Raw genomic sequence first — 20,142 nt, forward strand, 5'->3', positions numbered from 1 at the left:
AAATAAAATAAAATAAAAAAAATAAAATAAAATAAAATAAAATAAAAAAATAAAATAAAATAAATAAATAAAATAAAATAAAATAAAATAGAAATACATTTCTGTGATACTGATATAAAAGTCTCATGAAACAATGTAATGCTTTCTTATCAGATACAATGTACCCTAATCTTTTCTATTCCATTCTATTCTCTTTCATGTTTCACATGCAAATTAACACTCACCAGATTCCCAACAGTTGAAACTCTACAGCCTGGAACATGGGGCCCCAAACCCAACTGAATACAATGGGTCTGGCACTAACCGTGCAAAGTGAAGCAAGTCGACCTTCTCTCTAACACAGAGCAACGCCCCCTATTCCCAAGGAGCTAACTCCCATCTCCATGCAGACAGCAGCCTGGCCTGCTGTATCTTCCTCCTCTCCTGATTCAGGCCTCTTCCTATCACACCCACTTACGTGCTTTGCCACCCACACCATAACCATTCAGGCAGCACCCAAGTGCAGGGCCTCCGCATGAAGCACGTAAGAGATAAAAAGTGTAACACAGTCAGACTACAGGGAAGTGTGCATGAAAGACGGTGTCAGATTCACCTCCCCTCTGTGAGGCCTGGGGCAAGACTCTGGGCCCGAGTCCCAACCCCTCTTCCTGGCCAACCTTTCCTCATAGCCTGTTGGGAAGACTGAAGGTGTCACAAACCAGGCTATGCCTGGTAAACTGCAAAGAACTGTTATTACAGTCTCATTAGAAGGCCATTATTGATTCACCTTGCAGACAAGAGAGAGAAGTAGACTGGTCGACTGCAGATTTCCATCCATTTGCCCCGGCCCAAGGGCAACATGGGACAACGCTCAGACCGTTCCTGCTTAACCTCCTTAACCACCTGTGGGATCAAGACCACGGTACACATGAGAATGTACCAAAATCCTCACAGACCAGAACGGGGGCACAGAGCAGCAGAACGCACGCACGGGGCTTCATACAAAGGCTGGACACTGGTTCAACCTGGGAGAAACAAGCTGCACAAGAGATGTGGAGCTGGTCCCAGCCCTGCCACTTGCTGGCTGAGGCTCACCTCTCCACTTACGGCCTCAGTTTACCCATCTGTGAGGTTGTGCTACATCCATGTCTAAGTGAAGTACTGAAAGGGCTGTCAGAAGACGGAGTAAACACTCCTAGTGCAGAGCTAGAGCAACAGAGAAGAACACCACTAAAAGCAGGAAGGGTGTGCCAGGCACTGTTCTAGGAGCTCTACATGCACTAACTCATTGAATCCTCATGCTAACTATACAAGGTAGCTACTGTTACCATGTGCATCTTTTAGGAGAGACAGCTGAGATGCAGAGTGGTTGTGTGAGTTAATCACACAGCTTGAGGATGGCAGAACCAGGATTTTCCCACATGCAGTTTGACCCCAGAGCCCAAGTCTGAAACTCAGGCTAAAGAAGAACAGTGGAACAAGTAGACATACAAAATGGCAAGTTCACTGATACTGTTAACAGACTCACTACACAGCTGTCCAGGATGTTACAGAAGGGACTCCTTTATTGGGCAAGGGGGGGGGATAGGTGGCACGCAACGCTTACTAAGGTCCCCCCCAACTCAGACTCTAGATGAGGTGCCAAAGGAGTGCCATTCCCAAACTCTGCCACACTCTTTCACCCCAATTTATCTGCACACAATACACCTTTTTTTTTCTTTTTTTTTTAGAGCAAACACCCAAGCAGGGTGGGGAGGAGGGGCAGAGGGAGGAGGAGAGAGAGAATCCCAAGCAGACTGCACACTGAGCACAGAGCCCTTCACAGGGCTTGATCTCACAACCTCGCTGCAATCATGACCTGAGCTGAAATCAAGAGGCAGATGTTCAAACGACTGAGCCACCCAGGCACCCCTGTGCTATACCTTTCAACTCTATCCCTTCCTTCCTTTGCCTGGCAAATTCTTCCAGTCTCTCAAGCCCTGGTTTGGTGAAGCCTTTCCCAAACTCCATGCTACTGTTAAATGCTCCTCTGTGGTCCCTGAAAGTGAAAAGGGCTTAGGATGGAGCAAAGGGCTAAAGTGGGTAAAGGGAGCCAAGGACAAAATCCCCATATGTATGAGAAACTGTGAATGGGCTTGGCTGGCTAAAAAGCACCAGGAAATAAGAGTGGAAAGGTATACAGGCCTAAAGGTTAACCTAACATTTGATTCTAAAAGCAATAGGGAGCCACCGAAGTTTCTACAGTAAGACAGTACCTGATGAAGTGGTATTTTGAAATCAGGGAAAGGTAGAACAAAGCTGTGGCCTTTCCTCTATAGCTCTTCTTCTCCAGAAGAAGCCAATACCATCACCCCTGACACAGCAAAGCACACAGGGTCAAAATAACCTCCAATTCACCCAGCATCTTTCTCTCCTACACTGCCTTGTCACCATCACGGGCCATCGCTTACTGAAGGCTTCCGTATGCCGGAGCAGTGCAGGCAGGTGGGCTGGGGGCCTCACAGCCAAACGGCAGGACAAAACCAGACGGTGCGCTCTAAATGCCAAACAGGCAACAAGAGCCTCAAGGGTGGGGCCAAAACAGAGTTATACAGAAGACACTGGAACCATGCCACGAGAAATGTTTGGTCCTGACCAGGTGATGGTGCCAAGTCAGGGAATCTTGGAGAACTGAGAGAAACAAGGTCCACACACAGGACAAGGCAGGTGTCCCACTGACTAGGGCACAGGGCTCGAGCAGGGGAACAGAGGCAGATGAGGCCAGCCCGTGGGCTCTCACCCATTCTGAGCAATGTGTATTTGACTCTTCAGGCAATAGGGAGTCTCTGCAGGCTCTGAGCTGAGGACAAGTGATGTCTGTAACCGGCTTCATCTTTATCGCACAGACAGGAGTCTCTGACACTCTGTGTCTTCAAAGGGTAGAGAATTACATCTGCATAATTCTATTTGCATAGTTCTTGGGCTCAGAGCCATTCTAAACTAGCTGATTAAAACTTTTGACCTGATAATGACAAATGGTATTTTTCCCTAAATTTCCTCTAAACCAAACTAAGACCCTTTTTAAGTTTTCACTAAAACTATATTTAACTGTTTCCCCAAACATCAAAAAATACCTTACTACTCCGAGGTTACAGATTGAATAGAAAGTACGAGGCTGGAGAATGATTCAGTCTGCTAACCCAACCTGAGGGCCGTGGGGGCAGCGCACTTACTGGCTGTGAGCCACAACCGCGCTGAGGCGGTTAGTAGGTGGACAATAATGGTCCTGCCCTCAGACTTTAGAGCCTAATGAATTTCACAAAGGAAGCACCAGAACTAGTGTGGCAAATCAGTAAAATAGGACCTATTTCTCTCAAATTCCCACCTGAAAGCCATCTGCCATCATCCTCTGTTCAGCACCTTTTCCTGCCCGACACACTACATAATTTTCTGGAAGCATAGCGTACTGAGAGCACAAACACGGACTCTCTAATCTCTGGTGTCAAACAGGTATTTAATTTTAACTCTATTCCTCATCTGTATAAAAGTCAATTAGATACTGCTCCCTAGGACCAAACCAGAGTCCTTCCCCGTGGGCCACACCTATCACGAGAGAAGGTATGTCACTAGAAAATGATAAACCTTCAGACTTTGACTTATAGTACAACTCCAGCAACTTCTTTAGGGTACCACCTCCAACAACGAAGGTCATGGGAACGTGAAGGCAAGACACCTGGGGGAACACAGATGGCAGTGCAGATCTGGAGCCCAAGAACAGGCATATAAAACTTGGAAACACTTGGCATTATAATAATAATGTATACCAAAGGTAACCTGCTCTACTGTGCTGGGTCTCATAAAATGAAAGAAGGGGAAAAACTCATCATTTTAGTTGCTATAAAGACATTTTATTATCATTTCCCTTAAACCTTTAAACTTGAAGTATCACAATACATTTTCACAAGCTTACGTGCAAAATGAACTAAGACACAGAATTATCTTACTCAAACCAAAGGACAGACCTATTTTAGAGCACAGAATCACACATATGGCTAATACTTATCTTCTTGCACATGTCCCCATATGATTACTCCACACTTACGGACAGGACAACCGCTGTGAGTTACCCCAATCAGCTTTTTCAAGCCTGGCTAAGCCTTCACATGCAGACAGACCTGCTCTCTTCAACTAAGAAGTGGTAACCAGTGGGAACGGAAAGTCACCAGATTTCAGTATCAGGCCAACCCCAACTGTCCCTGTACCAAATCCAATAAGGGTGAATAGGCTTCAAGAAAAATACATGATGCTTTTTCTCAAATTTGAATTATTCTTGCTAGGTCTCCCTTAGCATGCATGGAAAAATTAAAGAATTAAGACTAAAAAAAAAAAAATGATGAGACTAAAGAAAAATAATCCCAGAGAAACAGGTCCTTAGAGGAGGAAGGGTACAGGGCTTGGAGTCAGAAGACTCACACTAGAGTGTTAGTACCAGAATTTATTTTCCAATCTTACTTGAGTGAGTCTCTGAGCCCTACAGTGTCTTCAGTCTCATCCTCAGTGTGGTGGCTGGGGTCACCCACCAGCCTTGCACGGTTGGCCTAAATCACTAGACACCAGGTATGCGAACACATTGTAGAGAGTGAGGGGGGATAGCTATATACAGATGTGAAAGAAGACTTCCAAACATGTATTTTGTGAGTTTGGTAGATGGATACTTAATACCCTATGACACAGCTCTAGGTGGCCCCAGGGATTTTTACAAAAGTAAAATAACGAACTTGCAACATTTTACAAGTCACCAGTTCTTATTGCTGGGCTTCTGACTCCTTGATGTTTATTTCTGCCACAGTGTGACTACTGTGACTTTGAGTTTCATAACAGGAAGGTACAACCACTCAGGTTTCTCTTCCCATATACTTCTCTAGTTACAGTGGCTGAATGACCTCTGGATTTAACTATGCTCAACAGTCCACCCCTCGAAGGGATTTAAGTTCTCACAGAGCACACATACACACATCACAGTAGGAGGAAACAATGTGGCTATTTTCTCATGAAACCCCAATGAGTGAACAGACGACTGTGTCTCAAGCTGTCTTCTCCCCTAGGACTCCCAGTCTGAGAGAGACCTCCACTTAGCTGCCCCACGGACACACTAAGCTCAGCGTGGCCAAACCAAACTCGTCCTGTCTCCCGGTCTTCCCTTCCTGAAAAGTTTCTGTTCTCAGTATTAACAGCCCCATCTCCTTTCCAGTTGCTCAAGACAGTAATGTTGGTGAAGTCATCCTTAATTCCTTTCCCCTTATAATCCTCTGCTCACACATAAGTCTCAAGGGGGCTTATTCTACATCCTAAATAGCTCTCAGAATTGTTCATGCCATTTTAGCTGCCATCACCCCAGCCTCAAGCCACTTAGTTTCTTACCTGAACTATCGTTAATAGCTTCCTAACTGATCTGCTTGGACCCACTCTAGCCCCTCTACAACCGGCGCCCCAGAAGGCAGCCACAGCATCATGTACCTTGCTCCAGTTTCCAAACTCCTATATAACAGAGGCTGCAAAGGACTCCCCATGACCTGATTCCTGCCTACTTCTCTAGCCTTCCTCTTCCCCTTCTGCATTCAGGGATCCAGCCATGTGTGTTACACTACTAATTGTAACCTGCTATCTGTTCTCCTCTTTCTCAGTAATCACATCCTTATTTTTCAGCTACATACATGTACATGGAATAGAAATCTTTCCCAGCCTCCCTTGCAGCTCAGTGCAGCCATGTCACCGGGCTTGAGCCAATGGGAGGTGAGCCCTGCCCTTAAGAAAGGAGGCGTGGCCCTCTCCTTCCATTTCCCTTTCCTGCAGTTGTAATGCACAAAGTGACAGCTGAAGGAATCCTTTGGGTCACTAGGTAGAAGGTGCCTGTGGAGGATGACAGCACAAGATGGATGGGGCCAGGTCCCTGATGATGGAAACTGCCAGGTCAAACCTGGACTACCCACCTGGACCTTTTCGTAAGAAGCTTGTTTACTTTTTTTTTTTTAAGATTTTATTTATTTATTTATTTGACAGAGAGAGAGCGCACAAGCAGGGGGAGTGGCGGGCGGAGGGAGAGGGGGAGCCTGATGTGGGGCTCCATCCCAGGACCCAGGGATCACGACCTGAGCCGAAGGCAGCTGCTTCACCGACTGAGCCCCCCAGGTGCCCAGAAGCTGGTCGACCGTTTAAACCACGGATGCACTGACTTTTCTGTCCCTTGCAGCAGTTTCATCTAAGCCTCATACATCACACCGTTCTTCCGAATTCTCCATTCTCTGGACTTTGACTTGTGCACGGAATTCCCTCTCCCTGAAACACCGCTAACCCTTCTGCTCCTCATGTGTTATCTATCACCCTTCGATTCTGAGCTGAAATGTGACTTTCCAGGTAAGTTTTCCTTGACTTCCTAGGTGAGGTTAAATCCTCCTGCTCTATTTTCCCTTACACTTTCCTTTGGCTAATACTCAGTATACCTATAATTGCTGGGTTCACGTGAGTCTCCTTCAGTACCACACACTCTTTAAGAGCAAGTATCTGCTTTGTCCACTGTCATCCAAGTGCCTGGTAGTCAGTATATGCCCAACAAATATTTGGTCAGTGAACAATATCATAACCCTTGAGTGATTTCTGGACCATACCTTAAGGACTTCTTGGCCTTGGGCGCTTGGGGGGCTCAGTCGCTTAAGCGTCTGCCTTCAGCTCAGGTCATGATCTCAGGGTCCTGGGATCGAATCCCGCATCGGGCTCCCTGCTCCGCGGGAAGTCTGCCCCTCCCTCTGCCCATGCTGTCTCTCTCTCTCTCTCTCTCTCTAAGTAAATAAATAAAATATTTTTTAAAAAAGGACTCCTGGCCTTACATTATAGGACTCCTGTCACCTCTGCTTGTAGCTCTAGTCCTGTCAGACACTCTCAATGTGAATACTGTTTCTCTCTATTCCCTTCTGGACAATTCTGAAATGTGCCAACTCCTTCAACAGATCTACACAGCTCTTTCTAGCGCCCCTTCATTTTCTCTTAATACACCCAGAGCTAGAGAGTGAAGAATTATGTGGACTCTTGGAATTAATATACACATGGAGACTCTTCACTAACTAGTATGACCACGTCTTCAGGAACTGGGATGTCTTACAGGTATTTTTTAAAAGAAAATATAAGAAACATACAAACCCTATTACCTGAATTCTGACCGTATACAGGAAAACATTCTTAAAATATTTTAAAAGCCTCTGGCTGTAAAGTGTACATCACTTTTTAATGGCATTACAAGCACCTGCCAGTTTACTGCTTTACATGCTCACCCTTCACTGACACTGAAGATTCTACCCCACTTACTCATTTTCACAAATTAAGCATCTCTTTGTTATAACACTGTGGAGTTAAAGAAATAGGGTCCCAAGAAGAAGGCAGTGGGACATAAGACAAAGAAGCAAACAAATCAAGAGATCTGAGTGCTAGGTCTTAGGCTGCCAATGAGTCAGTGGAAGACCCTGGATCAGTTCTCTTTTTAACTGTAAAATGAAATGTACAAGTAATTCCTAACATCCCTTCTGAGAAAAAAATGTTTTGTTGCCATATCAACTTGCTGTTCGTGATTTAATAGAGATGATGTTGGTGATTATGCCAAAAACTGTATCATTACAAGTACTGGCAGGAAACCTGACATTTGGCTGTCAGTTTCAGGTTACATGGAGGTTTAAGTGAGTCTTACTATCTAAAAACTAAATGTGTATTTTGGAAAAGCTAGTTTTTGTGTGATGAGAATGGCTTTTAGAATGTGAGCTTTTCCAGTACATGTCATTCTCCTCCCACATTTGTTAGGCGCCCACACTGGATTCAGAAGGTGCTCTGTAAAATCCCACCGGTCAATAAAACAGAATGGTTTTCACTGCCACTCCCTTGATCCCTAGGCCTCCGTTCCCTTCAACCGTCCCGGAGACTGATAAGGAAGATCCAGAGAGCAACCGGGGCAGCGTCAGGCAACAGCACAAGTGTCTGTATTACAAGCACATGCAAAGACACTGGGGCTTGTCGAGTTCTTCAAATCAAGGACGGACTAGTCCAGGCTTTCCACACCTCTAGCAGAGGTTAAAGAGATTCGCAGCCGTCTCCCGGCGTGTACAGGCTGGATGCGAGCGCTCCAAGCTCCCATTCTCAGAACCTGCACCCCACGGGGTCCTGCCTGGCCAGTCCAGAGCCACTGCCCAGCTCTTCACACCCGCCCTGCCCCCGCCCCGCCGCCGCCCCGCAGTCGCCAGCCGGTCCTGACCTCCTCGAACTGCTCGCCCGAGCAGCCGGCGCCACGAGCCTCCAGCAGCTCCCGGAACTGCTCCAGGGTGACTGACTCTTCGCCGCGGCCCAGCCGCTCTTCCAGCCAGCGCAACAGCGCGCCGTGGTGTCTAGACACCAGAGACTCGCAGGGCGGCGCGGGCCGCAACGCCGCCGCCGCCTCTCGCAGTCGGGCGGGCTCCAGCAGCGCCGCGGCGGGCGGCAGCGCCGGTGCCGGGGGGCCCGAGCCGGAGATCGTGCCCGAGTCCGCGGCCCAGTCCTGGTGCGGACCCCAGCCCTCGCCCCCGGCGGCAGCCGCTTCGTCTTCACTGCTGTGACTCGGAGCGTTCCCCATGGAGTCTCCGTCTCGGGCGCCCGGCTGTGCCGCCGCCGCCGCCTCCCCGCCTCGACCTGTCAACCTCCGGCTGCACCCGGCGGACGGGGAGGGGACGACGGCGGCAGAGGCTTCCGGCTTCCTAGCCGTCAAGCGAGGCCTGCCGTCGCAAAGGCGCCGTCAAGCAGACTCAAGCAGATGCCGTAAGACAGAGCGCGAAGGACGGCTTGCGCAGGGGGTGGAAACCCGATTTCCCAGAGGGCGAGTTGCGTCCTGACGTCTACGTCACCCCGCAGCCTCCTTTGCCGCCATCTTTGTTGGGGGTGACAACCGGCGTGGCTGAGCCTTCGCCGCTTTCGCTCTCGCTATGTCTCCACGTTCACTACCTACGCTGAAAAAAAAGCGGAGCCGGGGAGTGGAGCCGGGCAGGGGTCTTTCGCCAAAGCCGTTTTCCCTTCAGGACCCCGTTGTCCCCTGGGTGGCGCGGGCGGGACGACGGGGCGTCGCGCCGGTGACGTCCGCCGGTGGCGTCGCGCCTGCGTCGCCGCCATCTTGGCCCTGGATGGCGGGGCGGCCGCCTGCGGTCTGAATGCTGAGGCTCGGCGGGCGTGGGCTCTGGCTGGGCCTGGCCGTGGCGGCGGCGGCGGCGGCGGCGGCGGCGCGGTGGGTGGGCTGGTGGAGCGGCCGCGCCGGCCCTCGCCTTTTCGTCCCCGAGGAGCTGGCCCGCTACCGCGGCGGCCCCGGGGACCCGGGCCTCTACTTGGCGTTGCTCGGCCGCGTCTACGATGTGTCCTCCGGCCGGAGGCACTACGAGCCAGGGGCCCACTATAGCGGCTTCGCAGGTATTAGCGAGGCGGCCGGTAGCCGCCCTTGCGTCGTTCGCCCGCGCATTCATCGGCCGCTTTCTCCCCACAGTCGTCAGGCCGACGTGGGGGCCGTGCGCGGCTGCACCCTCCCTCCGGGCCCTTGCACGCGGGCGGGACGGTGGCCCGCTGTTAGCCCAGCCTGTCCCTCCCAGGCGCTCTCTGCGACGGAGGTTCGCGGACCGGGCCTCCTGCCGCTTGTCGGCTGCCCAGCGGCCCACGACGCGGCTCAGGGCGCAGCGGCGGATGAGACGGCGCCCCTGCCCTCAGACGTGTCCCCTACTGACTCGTGTTCTCCCCAGGGTGGCCCCGTCCCGAGGGACTTCCTTATCCCCACCCAAGTTCCCCCGAAAAATAGCCCATTTGCTGTGAGCCGTTCTTGTGTCTAGTACAGATGCACTTGGGTCCGTTAAAGGGGGGGGCTAGAGCAGAGAGAGGTCTGGTCCCCTTCACGGTCTTTCCGAAGAAAGCTGCGCGTGCGTTGGGCCCGCACCGGCCGTCGGGTGAGATGTGTTCTGCCGCCCCGTCAACCAGGCTGCAGGGAGCACCACCGCCCGGGTTAAAAAGCAGCGAACGGTGCTGAGCTCGGCCGGTGACTAGGCCGACGCTAAAGACGCACTTTCCGTTTGTCTTAGTCGTAAGAGTTGGGAAGCCGCCTCGGGTACGGAGGGAGGGCTTCAGGGACGGGTCAGTTGGTGTTGCCAAGCTCCTCCAACAGCCCGGCGAGGAAAGAACTTACCGGAGCTACACAGGGATCTAGAAGCCGAGCTGGGCCTGGGGTCAGGGTTCATTCACCGGCCCGTCGAGGGCAGTCGGCAGTGCAGGGCCCCGTCACACCCTGTCGCAGCTGCCACAGCAGGACGCACAAGCGTGAACGTAAAACCCTTCACCCCCGGGGTCACCGTTTGCAGTGTGCTCTGGCGTCTGCCGAGTTCCTCTGTGCCTGTTGCACACTCAGCATCGACGCACTGACCACTGCCACGCAGCCCGCCTCGTGCCAGGTGCTGAGGAATCAGAAATTCGTGCTCCCTACCACCCACACAGCCTAGGAGGGAAGCGGAGATGTGCGTTCGTGCAGTCAATATTTGTGTTATTGTCTATTAAGATGGAATTCACACAATATAAAATCCACCCCTTTAAAGTATACACTTCAGTACTTTTTAATATAGCCAGAAAGTTGTGCAAACCGCAGCATCATCTAATCCCAGGCATTTTATCACCCCAAAGAAACCCCGTATCTGTTAGCAGTCACTCCCCAGTCCCTCCTACCCCTCAGCCCCTGGCAACCTCTTGTCTACTTCCATCTGAAGATATGCCTGTTTGGACTTTCCATATAAGTGGAGTCATACATGAGGCCTTTTGTGTCTGGCTTTTTTCACTTAGCACAGCATTTTCAAAGTTCATCCAGGCTGGATCGTCACGTATCGGTACTGCATTCCGCATTGTGACCAAATAATATTCTGTTGTATGTATATACCACATTTTGTGTATTTAATCATCATTTGTTAGACGTTTTGGTTGTTTCCATTTTTTGCCTATTACGAAAACACGGCTATGAACATACATGTGCACATTTTTGTTTGGACCTGTGTTTTCAGTTCTCATGTAGTAACTCTTGTGTTTCACTTTTTGAGAAACTGCCAAGTTGTTTTCTAAAGTGGCTGTACCCCTACCATCAATGTAGTAGAGTTCCAGTTTCTCCACATTCTCGCCAAACTGGTCATCTTTTTGATTATAGTCATTTAATGGCTTTGATTATTTGCATTTCCCCAATAACTATGATGTTGAGCATCTTTTTATGTGCTTGTTGACCATTTGTGTATCTTCCGTGAAGAAAGGTCTGTTCAAATCCTTTTCCGCTTTTTAATTGGGTTGTCTTTTTACTTTGAGTTGGGAGAGTTCTTTATATACTCTGCATACTAGGCCCTTATCAGATCCATGATTTGTGACTATTTTTCCCCTGCCGTAGGTTGTCTTTTCACTTTCTTGATTGTGTGCTGTAGGGCACAAAATTTTAAAATTTTGATCGAGTTTATTTTTTCTTTGTTAGCTTGTGCTTTTGGTGTCCTATCTAAGAAACCATCACCTAATCCAAGGGCACAAACATTTACCCTGTGTTTTCTTCTAAGAATTTTACAGTTTGAGCTCATTCATGTCATTGATCTATTATGAGTTAATTTTATATATGTTGTGAGGTAGGGGCCCATTTTCATTCTTTTGCATGTTGCTCTCCAGTTGTCCAAGCACCATTTGTTGAAAACACTATTCTTTCCCCCTTTGAATTATTGAAATAATTATTGAGAATTGACTTACTGAAAATTGACTGTAAATGCATGGGTTTCATTCAGCCAATATTTATTGATAATTACTAAAGACTAGGCACTACCAGACACTGGGGAATCAATACTAAGTTTGGTGTGTTCTCTGCCCTGATAAAACTAGCAGACCAGTAGGAAAGGCAGACATTAGATAGTTATTACATCAACAATTAATGAGTTATTTTGTGACAAGTGTTAAAAGGAAGACATACTTGTGTTAACATCTGTCCCAGCGAGGGGAGATGAGCTTTTCCTGGAGATGGGGATTAGGGGTTTCCAGATGTTTCTCAGAAAATAGGTTCTTGAGTTGGTACAGTGCCGGCAATTTACGAGCTCATCTACTTGGAAACCCGTCTCCTGCAGGCCGGGATGCATCAAGGGCGTTTGTGACTGGGGACTACTCCGAAGCAGGCCTGGTGGACCATGTAGCTGACTTGTCATTTTCGGAGGTGCTGACCCTTCAAAATTGGCTTTCATTCTACGAGAAGAATTACGAATTCGTTGGTAGGTATTCCACAGGTCACTTCCATAGATTCTATTCAGTTGTCCTGCAATTTTTTAAAAGAGTTAGAGTTCGTTGGGGATTGGACTCAAGCTTAAAATCTGTACAATACCCATGAAATTTTCCCTTAAACTCTGGTTGTTAGTGTGGCCGTGAGTCCCCGAAGGAAGTGTTTGAGGCACTTGTTTCTCTCACTCATACTCTTGGGAGAGGATGATCCTGCCGTTTGCTTTGGCCTCTGTGGCCCCAAAGCCAGGGGTTACCTGCCGCACCTTGAATCACCAGCTCTAGGAGCCTCGCTGGGTCCCAGGCATCGGGCTTCAGCACCCAGTCAGGAAGGCTCAAGGCCTACGTTTGTGTGCAGTTTTGACAAATACTCTTATTTAACCCTGTAGGGAGACCAGCATTAGTCTGTGTCCATCCCGAAGGAACTGTCTCCCAGACACTTGTTAAAGCCAGTTGTGCCGGGCATGCAAGGAGGGAATCACCTTTGAAATAGAAAGACACCTAACAGTGTCCCAGAGAAATGTTAGACTCTAAACACTAGAGTGCTTTGTAAACACTGAAAATTGGAGTGGTTGGGGCCCTTTTCCCTCTATGGAGCCCAACTGGACACGGCTGACTGCCTGGGGAACATCAGTGCTCCTCACCACCAGAACGGGTCTCGGTTGGGAGCGTTCCGTCTCTGCCCCTAATACCTCTGACTGTCTGCTCTGTCTTGACCACTTGGGTTACCTTTTCTGAGAACCTTGGCCTTAGCCCGAGCTCCTCCGCTCCCTCCACATCCAACTGACCAGAACACCCACAGTTCTGTGTGCAGCCCCCCAGCACACACACTTGTTGGCTCCTGCCCTCCCAGCCTGCACACCTCCTTCTGGGTTTTCCTCCAGGCTGTTCCGGGCCATTCCTGACACCACAACCACGTCTGCACTGAAGGGACTGAGAGCTCTCTGCAGACCTTCAGGAGGCTGGGTTCTCCCTTTTTCCCGGGAGGTTGGTTGAAATATTACCAGGTTAATAAGGAAAAGAAATCCTAACACAAAAGAATAAGAATAGAGCCCTGAGAGTGGGCAAAAGCTGCCAGACCAAACACGTCATCCTGATATTTGGGGAGCAAAGTGCTGTGTTTGAACAGTGTTAGTGTATGTGTGTGAGGGTCGGGAAGGGACTGTAGTCAGTCAGCATGTATTTGAATACCTACTATGGGTAAGTGATGGTTCTGGTCCTCGTGGGGACCGGACCAGGGATGAGTTGAGTGCAGGTCCTGCCCTCTTTTGGCTCGTTCTATAGGAGGGGGGCTGTGTTAGGCTCTTTCGGGCCCAGAAAAGCCCCACCAGAGGAGGAAGTGAAGATAGGAAGCCATCTCGGCAGCCAGTGGCCAAGCCTCACAGGCACATGAGATGTCTTTGTGTTCTGGATACAGTGTTGGCTTGGAGACCCAGCCGGTGGGGACTGCCATTCTCACAACACAGCTTCTCCAACTCTTTCTCTGTTGCCTCTATGACTCCTGCCTCTCTGTGGGTCTCATGTCTAAAACCCAGCATGACAGGCTTGTCGCTGTGCACAAAGAGACCCTCTAGGAGGAAGTTTTCTGCTAGATCAACTCAGAGGCTGCACCCTGATGCCCTCATATATTCTAATAAGCACTGAAAATGAATGCTCGGTACTGGGCTGTTTTGAGGGCTGGGGCCTCACTGGTGGGGAGGAGAGACATACATGAACAAGTAAACCGACCACACAGTCCCAGTTGGGACTGAGTGTAAATAAAATGGATTGATGTGTGTGTGGGGTGTGGGGTGTGGCACCTTTGAGCAGATGTTCAGGGGAGGCCTGTTGGGGGGGTTAGTAGGTGAGCAGAGACCTGGATGTGAGGAGCCAGTCAGACTTGAGGTCTGGGAAGAGAGTATTCCAGGCTGAGGGAGCAGTGCCGAGACGGGGGGCAGCTAAGCACAGTCAGCAGATAGAAAGGAAGCCAACGTGCAGAGCCGACAGCACACTAGGGAAGGAAGGAATGGCCTGGGAAGAGTTTGCAGAAGCAAAGAGAAGTCAGATGGCAAGAGTCTTGGAGGCCTTGACAAGAAGTCTGTATTTTATCCACATGCTTTCAGAAGCCACGGCATGGAGGAGATAGGAAGTGACTCATGTTTTCCAAAAATCAGTCAATTGCTTTGTGCTGAAAGAACTGAAGTAGCTGGATCATCAGGAGGCCACAGCTGCAGGCTGTAGTTTGGGTTAGAAATGAAGGTGGCCAGAACCACGGTGTCTTCTAGAGGCCGGCCAGACGAGATTTGCTGTTGGATGGTCATGAGCACAGGAAAGTGTACGTTGTATACGAAGGAGCAGCAGCTCCTAATCCAGGTCACAAAAGTGACGTGAACAGAATTGGACAAGTCGGGATGGTTGGCCGTGAGGGGGGACGAAGCTGCCCCTGGCGGCCTAGCAGTGCAGGGCTCAAGGCTGCTCAGGCACCTGCTCTTCTTGGCCGGCCCTTCTAGAAGCACTTTCTGCTGCTGCTTCCTGTGGCAGGTGCTGCAGGAAGCAGCCCGCACATCAGGACTCAGAGACGAAAGTCCCTGCCCCAAAGGAGAGCTGACCCCTCTGGCTCAGGCCTGCAGGTTCATGGACCACTTGCTGGCTGTTTCCATTCAGTTTGTGCACCGCAGGACTGAGGGAGAGAGAATGGTGGAGGGAGAGTGTGGGCGCCAGCTTCAGGGCCCTCCCAGCTACTCAGCCTCCCTGTCTCTCTCCTAGGTGGTTCTGGGGGTTTGCAGAATGTTGCTGAAGCGCAAGCGTAGCGCCTGACCTTGAGTAAATGCTCAATAAATGACTTACTGATAGTTCTACAAGACAAAATCATTTCACTTTGGGAAGAATTGAGCCACAAAAACGTGACCCAATAAGCCAGTCATTTGTCGTACGTTTATGGAACACGTCCTGCGTGCCTCCAGCACCACGGAGCATGGAGGAAGGAATCACATGCAGTTCTGCCCTCCAGGAAGCGCTGTCTGCATATGGGGAAGGGTGGGCGGCCTCCGTATGGGGGAGTCCACAGCTAGAGCAGGCTCGCTTCTGTGTGGGGTCTTGTCAGACGTCAAGGGGTTCTTAGTCCTGGGCCAGGAACCCTGGGAGCTTGGGCTTCACCATGGAGGTGACCGAGACCCTGACATCAGCTGTCCGGTCGCCACAGGAAGGGTGATAGGACGGTTCTACGGCGAGGACGGCCTCCCTACGCCGGAGCTGACCCAGGTGGAAGCCACGATCAGCCAAGGCTTGGAGGCGGGCCGGCGGGCGCTGGAGGAGAAGCAGACGTTCCCACCGTGCAATGCCGAGTGGAGCTCCAACAGGGGCAGCCGGTTCTGGTGTTCCCCAGAGAGGTACACAGGCTTCCCTCCCACACGTGACTCGGTGACGCCATAACCCAGCTGTCCACCCAGGGGGACTCTTTCAAAGTACAGGCACTCTGGGTAGCGAGTCTCACCTGGCTACATGTCCGAGGCTTCTGGGGGCCCTGGCAACAGGTGAGGTGACGGTGAGGACCCGGGCGTGTGTTTTGTTTGCTTGCACTCCCCAGAGACCCCGGCCTGGGATGAGCAGGCCCAAGTACAGCTGCTTGGTTTGGCCTGTTGATCCGTCCAGGGGCCTCCGTTCCCTCGTCTGCACAAATCCCAGCCGCCTACAGGGACGAGGAGGCGGGGCCGGCCCGCTGCACGAAACATGGCAACTGCTGAGTGTTTCCGAGAAGCCCTTTCCTGTAGAAATAAAGTGAGGAGAGCCCGATCAGAGTAGACGCCCCAGAGATTATTCCTGGGTTGTTTGGGGGCAGCTGGAGGAAGAACAGGTGTTTAATCATCAGGCCCTCAATCCCCTTAACTCTGATGCAGAAGATGGGGACCCCCCCCCCGCCGGCACACACAGCAAGCTTCAAGGGCCTCAAGTACGAGCCCAGCTCTCCCTGAGAAGCAGGGGAGCCCCTTCCTCAAGTGTAAGCTGTGTCCGTCCACCCTCTTCTGTGCGGAGAGGCCTTCTTGCTCTCCTTGTGTGGACGAGAGCCAACAGCCAAAGCTGCTAGCTTTCCCCAGGCCCAGCCCCTGTGTCCATCACATTTCCTCCACCTTAATTCAGGGAGCAGGTGTGGAAGGGGCAGGAAGGAAAGCTCCTGTCCAGTTTTGAAGAGACAGGGCCTGGCCTCCAGAAAGAGGGGCTCGGGGAACCTGGGCTGCCCACCGGAGGGCCTGCCTGCCGGTCTCAGTGGCCCCCTCCGGCCTCACTGCCTGCCCTCCGCCGGCGAGTCCACCCCATCCCTGTGCCTCAGCTCTGTTGTAACTCCCTTTGGAAACGACAAAGGAGTCCTGAGTTCAGACAGGGACGGGGTGTGCAGTAAGGGGAAGGGAAGGAGTGCCGGAGGCGCTAGGATGCAGTGGGGGATTGGAGCCAGACACTGCTTCTGAGACGGCCACAGGCCTGTGGGGGAGAGCCTTTCCCAGGTGTTAGCAGTGTGGGGGAGTGCCGCTGGCTCCTGGGGAGGCGCAGGGCAGGGCCCAGGAGCCCCGGGACGGCAGCGGAAGCTGGAGGACGTCAGGAGGGCCGGCAGGGTTAGGGGGCGCACGCTGCAGACCCCCACCTCGGGAAATCGCCAGGTGGCCTCCCCCGCTCCCCTCCCCAGAGACTCATGAGTTCCTGCCAGTAACACGTCCTTGTTCCTCAGCGGAGGTGTGAGCAGAGACTGGATCGGTGTCCCCAGGAAGCTGTACAAGCCGGGTGCCAAGGAGCCCCGCTGTGTGTGCGTGAGAACCACCGGACCCCCTAGCGACCAGTCACCGGGCCTCCCTGCAGACGCGAACCGTGGAGACTTGGACCACCCCAACTTGGGGGAGTACACGGGCTGCCCACCCTCGGCCATCACCTGCTCCTTCCCGCTGTGAGCCCGTGCCCCAGATGGTGAGAACCCACAGAGAACCCTGCCTGGAAGCACCCTGCCCATACTCTGCAAACGTGGCCCACGCCCCTCACCGAGGGCTCACCCTCCTGTGCCTGAGACCAGAGCGCGCCAACCTGCCCGGCACCGGTCAGCCTGTTTGTGATCTACTCGCCATCCTTCAGAGCCCTCAGACGGTAAGGCGCGCAAATCTGACCAGCTCAAAACTAACCGGACTGCCAGGCCCTACCTGTAACTCCCCACCCGGTTAGGGCACGGGGGGCACCGGCAAATCAGAGACAGGCAGATGCGTCCAGAGAAGCCACGGGTCACTAAGAGCGTCCATGTCACTCTCCTGGGTTCCCCTGATTTGACCTCCACCCTGAGCCAAGCCACGCCACACCTAGTTGATGGGAGCTGAGCCCGACCGGGAGAGGGAACAAGGAAACGGGGCAGGCTCATCCTGGAGGGGAAGGGCTTTTGCTTCTATGGAGGCAGCAAATCCAGACGCCTCCGAGCAACAGTTTGAAGTGAGGATATTCTCTTTTAAGCATTTAGAATTAGGTGTGGGAGAAGTCTGCTTTTTGATCAAAAAGTAGTTTCTTTGCTGTGATGCTGCTCCCGGTGGGGTGTGTGTCCAGGGCAACCCGTCACCCCTCTGCCAACCCCACTGACCGGAGGAGCTTCTTACTGGGGACCTACCCTGCCGCCGCCCCCCCCGCCGCCGCCTGCCTCACGGCGCTTGCCCCTCCTGAAGGAAGCCCTCCTCTGTGGCACTGATCTACTTCCCGCCACAGCTAAACTTGTGGCCACGCTGCGTGTACTCAGGGTCCTTGCTCCTCAGCCCCCCTCGGCTGTGCAGCAGGCTAGACTCTGCCCTCCTCACCCCAAGGCCATGGCCGTCCGGGACTGGCCACACCTGACGGCCTCTGGGAAACCCTCCCTTGGCTCTTGCCTGATTGACTCCCTTTTCTCCCCCAGGCACCCCTCTCGGCCCATGCGCCCCCCACCAGGTCTCCTCACTCCCGCCTCAGCTGCATCCGGATAGGCGCTCCTGGGAGCACGTCCTAGGCACCCAGACTCCACGCTTCTGGAATTCAGTCACCTTGTGATGGCACACCAAGTGAGGACCCCGGCCGCCATCCAGAACGCCGTCCTCTGCTCCTCCCCTCCTCCCAGGCCATCTCAGGGCCCCGGCCCTCCCCCAGCCCACCCCCCCCCAGCAGCCTCCCCAGCTCCGGGCTGTCATTTCTCACCCGGAAGCCACAAGCTCCCCATGCTGCCCCCCCCCTGTTGTGAGCGGTCCCCCTGGGATGCCCGGGGCCCCCCCCCCCACCTTCAGTGACTTCCCACATCCACGGCTCTCCCACCACCTCCCCGTGCACCGGGGCACCCTTCCCTGCAGCCTCGTCCACCGCACCGTGCCTGCGGAGCCTCCACTAGGCTGTCCCTCCTGCCTGGACCGGCACCGCTCGGGAGGTTGTGCTCGCCTGGCCTGCCTGCAGCCTTGTTCTCTTGTAAGACAACCACCCGGGTTTCCCGCCCACCGCTCTCCCTGCACAAGGACCGAGGGCTCCCCAGCTTGGTGTCCTGCACCCCCAGTACCCTGCACGGGGTGTCAGTGCGCAAGTTAGCTCTTAGTCTGCAGATGAGGCAGCACAGAGCAGTGCAGCTGAGCCTCGAACTCCAGGTTCTTGCCCCAACTCCGTGCTGTTTGCACCCCTCCATAGCTTGCTGTGTCCCTGTGGGGTGGGAGGGGGCAGGCGAGGCTCACCTCAGGGAGGTTATAGTCGGCGACAGGAGCCCCGCTAGAGCCCCAGAGGCCATCCTCGGGGTGGGAATGAGGGACAGTGTGGGGGCCAGGTGCAGAGGAGTTCAGACCCTCCCCAAACAAATAGAAATGAACGGAACAAGGCACCCTGTCATCCAGGCCGAGTGTGGCCGGGGAGGGCCCTGGGCACCCACTCTCCGCCGGACTGCAGGCTGCTCACTTCCTCTTTGCCACCACCGTGTACTTTATCGTGAAGAGCTCCTTGTGTTGGGGTGGCGGTCGAATCTTCAAAGGGCTCAGCCGTGAGGAAGCTCGTGGTTACTGGAGCAGTCGCTCTCCTTCGTCCTTCCGGAAGTGGCCCCAGGGCAGAGCTCTGGTGGATGGAGGCAGGCCCCCCCAGGACGGCTCTGGCAGGGAAGACTCGCTGGAGAGGGAGATGATGCTGGGCAAGGGGCTTCACCTGTTCTCGTGTAACCTCTCTGCCGGCCTTGAGAGGGTCCGGAGAAGGGGCACAACAGAGCTGAGCTGTTCCCCCACATCTGCTTTCCTGCTGCCCCCACGAGCAGGGCTGCGTTGAGCATGCCGGGCAGCTGCCCGCGCCCACCCAGGAGTGGAGCGCCTGGGGGTCAAAGGGAGCCATACCAGGCCATCGCCCATCCCTGGCTCGTGTAGCTCTGGGGCAACTGGGACCTGGAAGACCCCGCGCACAGGTTGGGGCCCTGTCCAGAAATCCGTGGTGCCCCTAGAGGACGAAGCGAACGTCCCACCCCCGTCTTGAGAGCTCCCCCAGCAGCAGAGGCCCCAGGCTCCTGCAGGGAAACCGCAGACGTTGCTCCCATCAGCGCCCCCGGAGGGGGTTCTGTGTCCTTGCATGAGAGGAGGGGCACGTTACCCATTTCTGATGACCTCCCGCAAGGAAAGAGACCGTAGGAGCCAGGAAGGACCGCGGTCGCCACTCCAGCTTTATGGGTGCGGACACTAAGGCCCAGAAGTTACGACGCTTGCCCGATACTGTCAGCGGATCAGTAACAGAACGAAAACCCAGTGCCCTTCCCCGGCTGGGCAACGGCGTGGGAGCCTACGCAGGCCCCATTGTTTGTACTCACATATTAGGACTAGTGTTCCCCTCAAGGACGCCTGTTAGGTTTACGGGAGATTGTCCTGTGGAAGCACTTAACAGTGCCCGTTA

At 53.0% G+C, this 20,142-nt stretch overlaps 2 protein-coding genes and 1 long non-coding RNA gene across 4 annotated transcripts in view; 1 reads left to right on the forward strand and 2 right to left on the reverse strand.

The window, feature by feature from the left end:
• The window catches only part of ZZEF1 (zinc finger ZZ-type and EF-hand domain containing 1), a 100,159-nt gene extending 91,443 nt beyond the window's left edge, over positions 1-8,716 (reverse strand). Inside the window, exon 1 of one of the 2 annotated variants that reach the window (XM_025864421.2) lies at positions 8,252-8,716. In XM_025864421.2, the coding sequence (XP_025720206.1) occupies positions 8,252-8,605 (354 nt within the window). In that variant the 5' untranslated portion in view covers positions 8,606-8,716. The remainder of the gene's footprint in view (positions 1-8,251) is intronic. The other variant, XM_025864419.2, reaches the window with a different exon arrangement.
• A 399-nt stretch (positions 8,717-9,115) lies between these two features.
• On the forward strand, positions 9,116-18,453 carry CYB5D2 (cytochrome b5 domain containing 2). The gene is made up of 5 exons (XM_025864165.2): positions 9,116-9,426; positions 12,129-12,269; positions 15,455-15,641; positions 16,973-17,379; positions 18,164-18,453. The coding sequence occupies exons 1-4, from the start codon at positions 9,174-9,176 to the stop codon at positions 17,187-17,189; spliced, it is 798 nt and encodes a 265-aa protein (XP_025719950.2). The 5' UTR covers positions 9,116-9,173; the 3' UTR covers positions 17,190-17,379; positions 18,164-18,453.
• Positions 11,786-16,009, reverse strand: LOC141370710 (uncharacterized). Its single transcript, XR_012374978.1, has 2 exons — positions 15,746-16,009; positions 11,786-12,313 (listed from the first exon to the last, which is right to left on the reverse strand). It is a non-coding gene; the product is annotated as an uncharacterized lncRNA (long non-coding RNA).
• Positions 18,454-20,142: the final 1,689 nt, after the last annotated feature.

The sequence above is a fragment of the Callorhinus ursinus genome, unplaced genomic scaffold, assembly GCF_003265705.2.
Source record: "Callorhinus ursinus isolate GAN/ISIS: 27379988/994484 unplaced genomic scaffold, GSC_fseal_2.0 scaffold43, whole genome shotgun sequence".
NCBI classification, from domain to species: domain Eukaryota; kingdom Metazoa; phylum Chordata; class Mammalia; order Carnivora; family Otariidae; genus Callorhinus; species Callorhinus ursinus.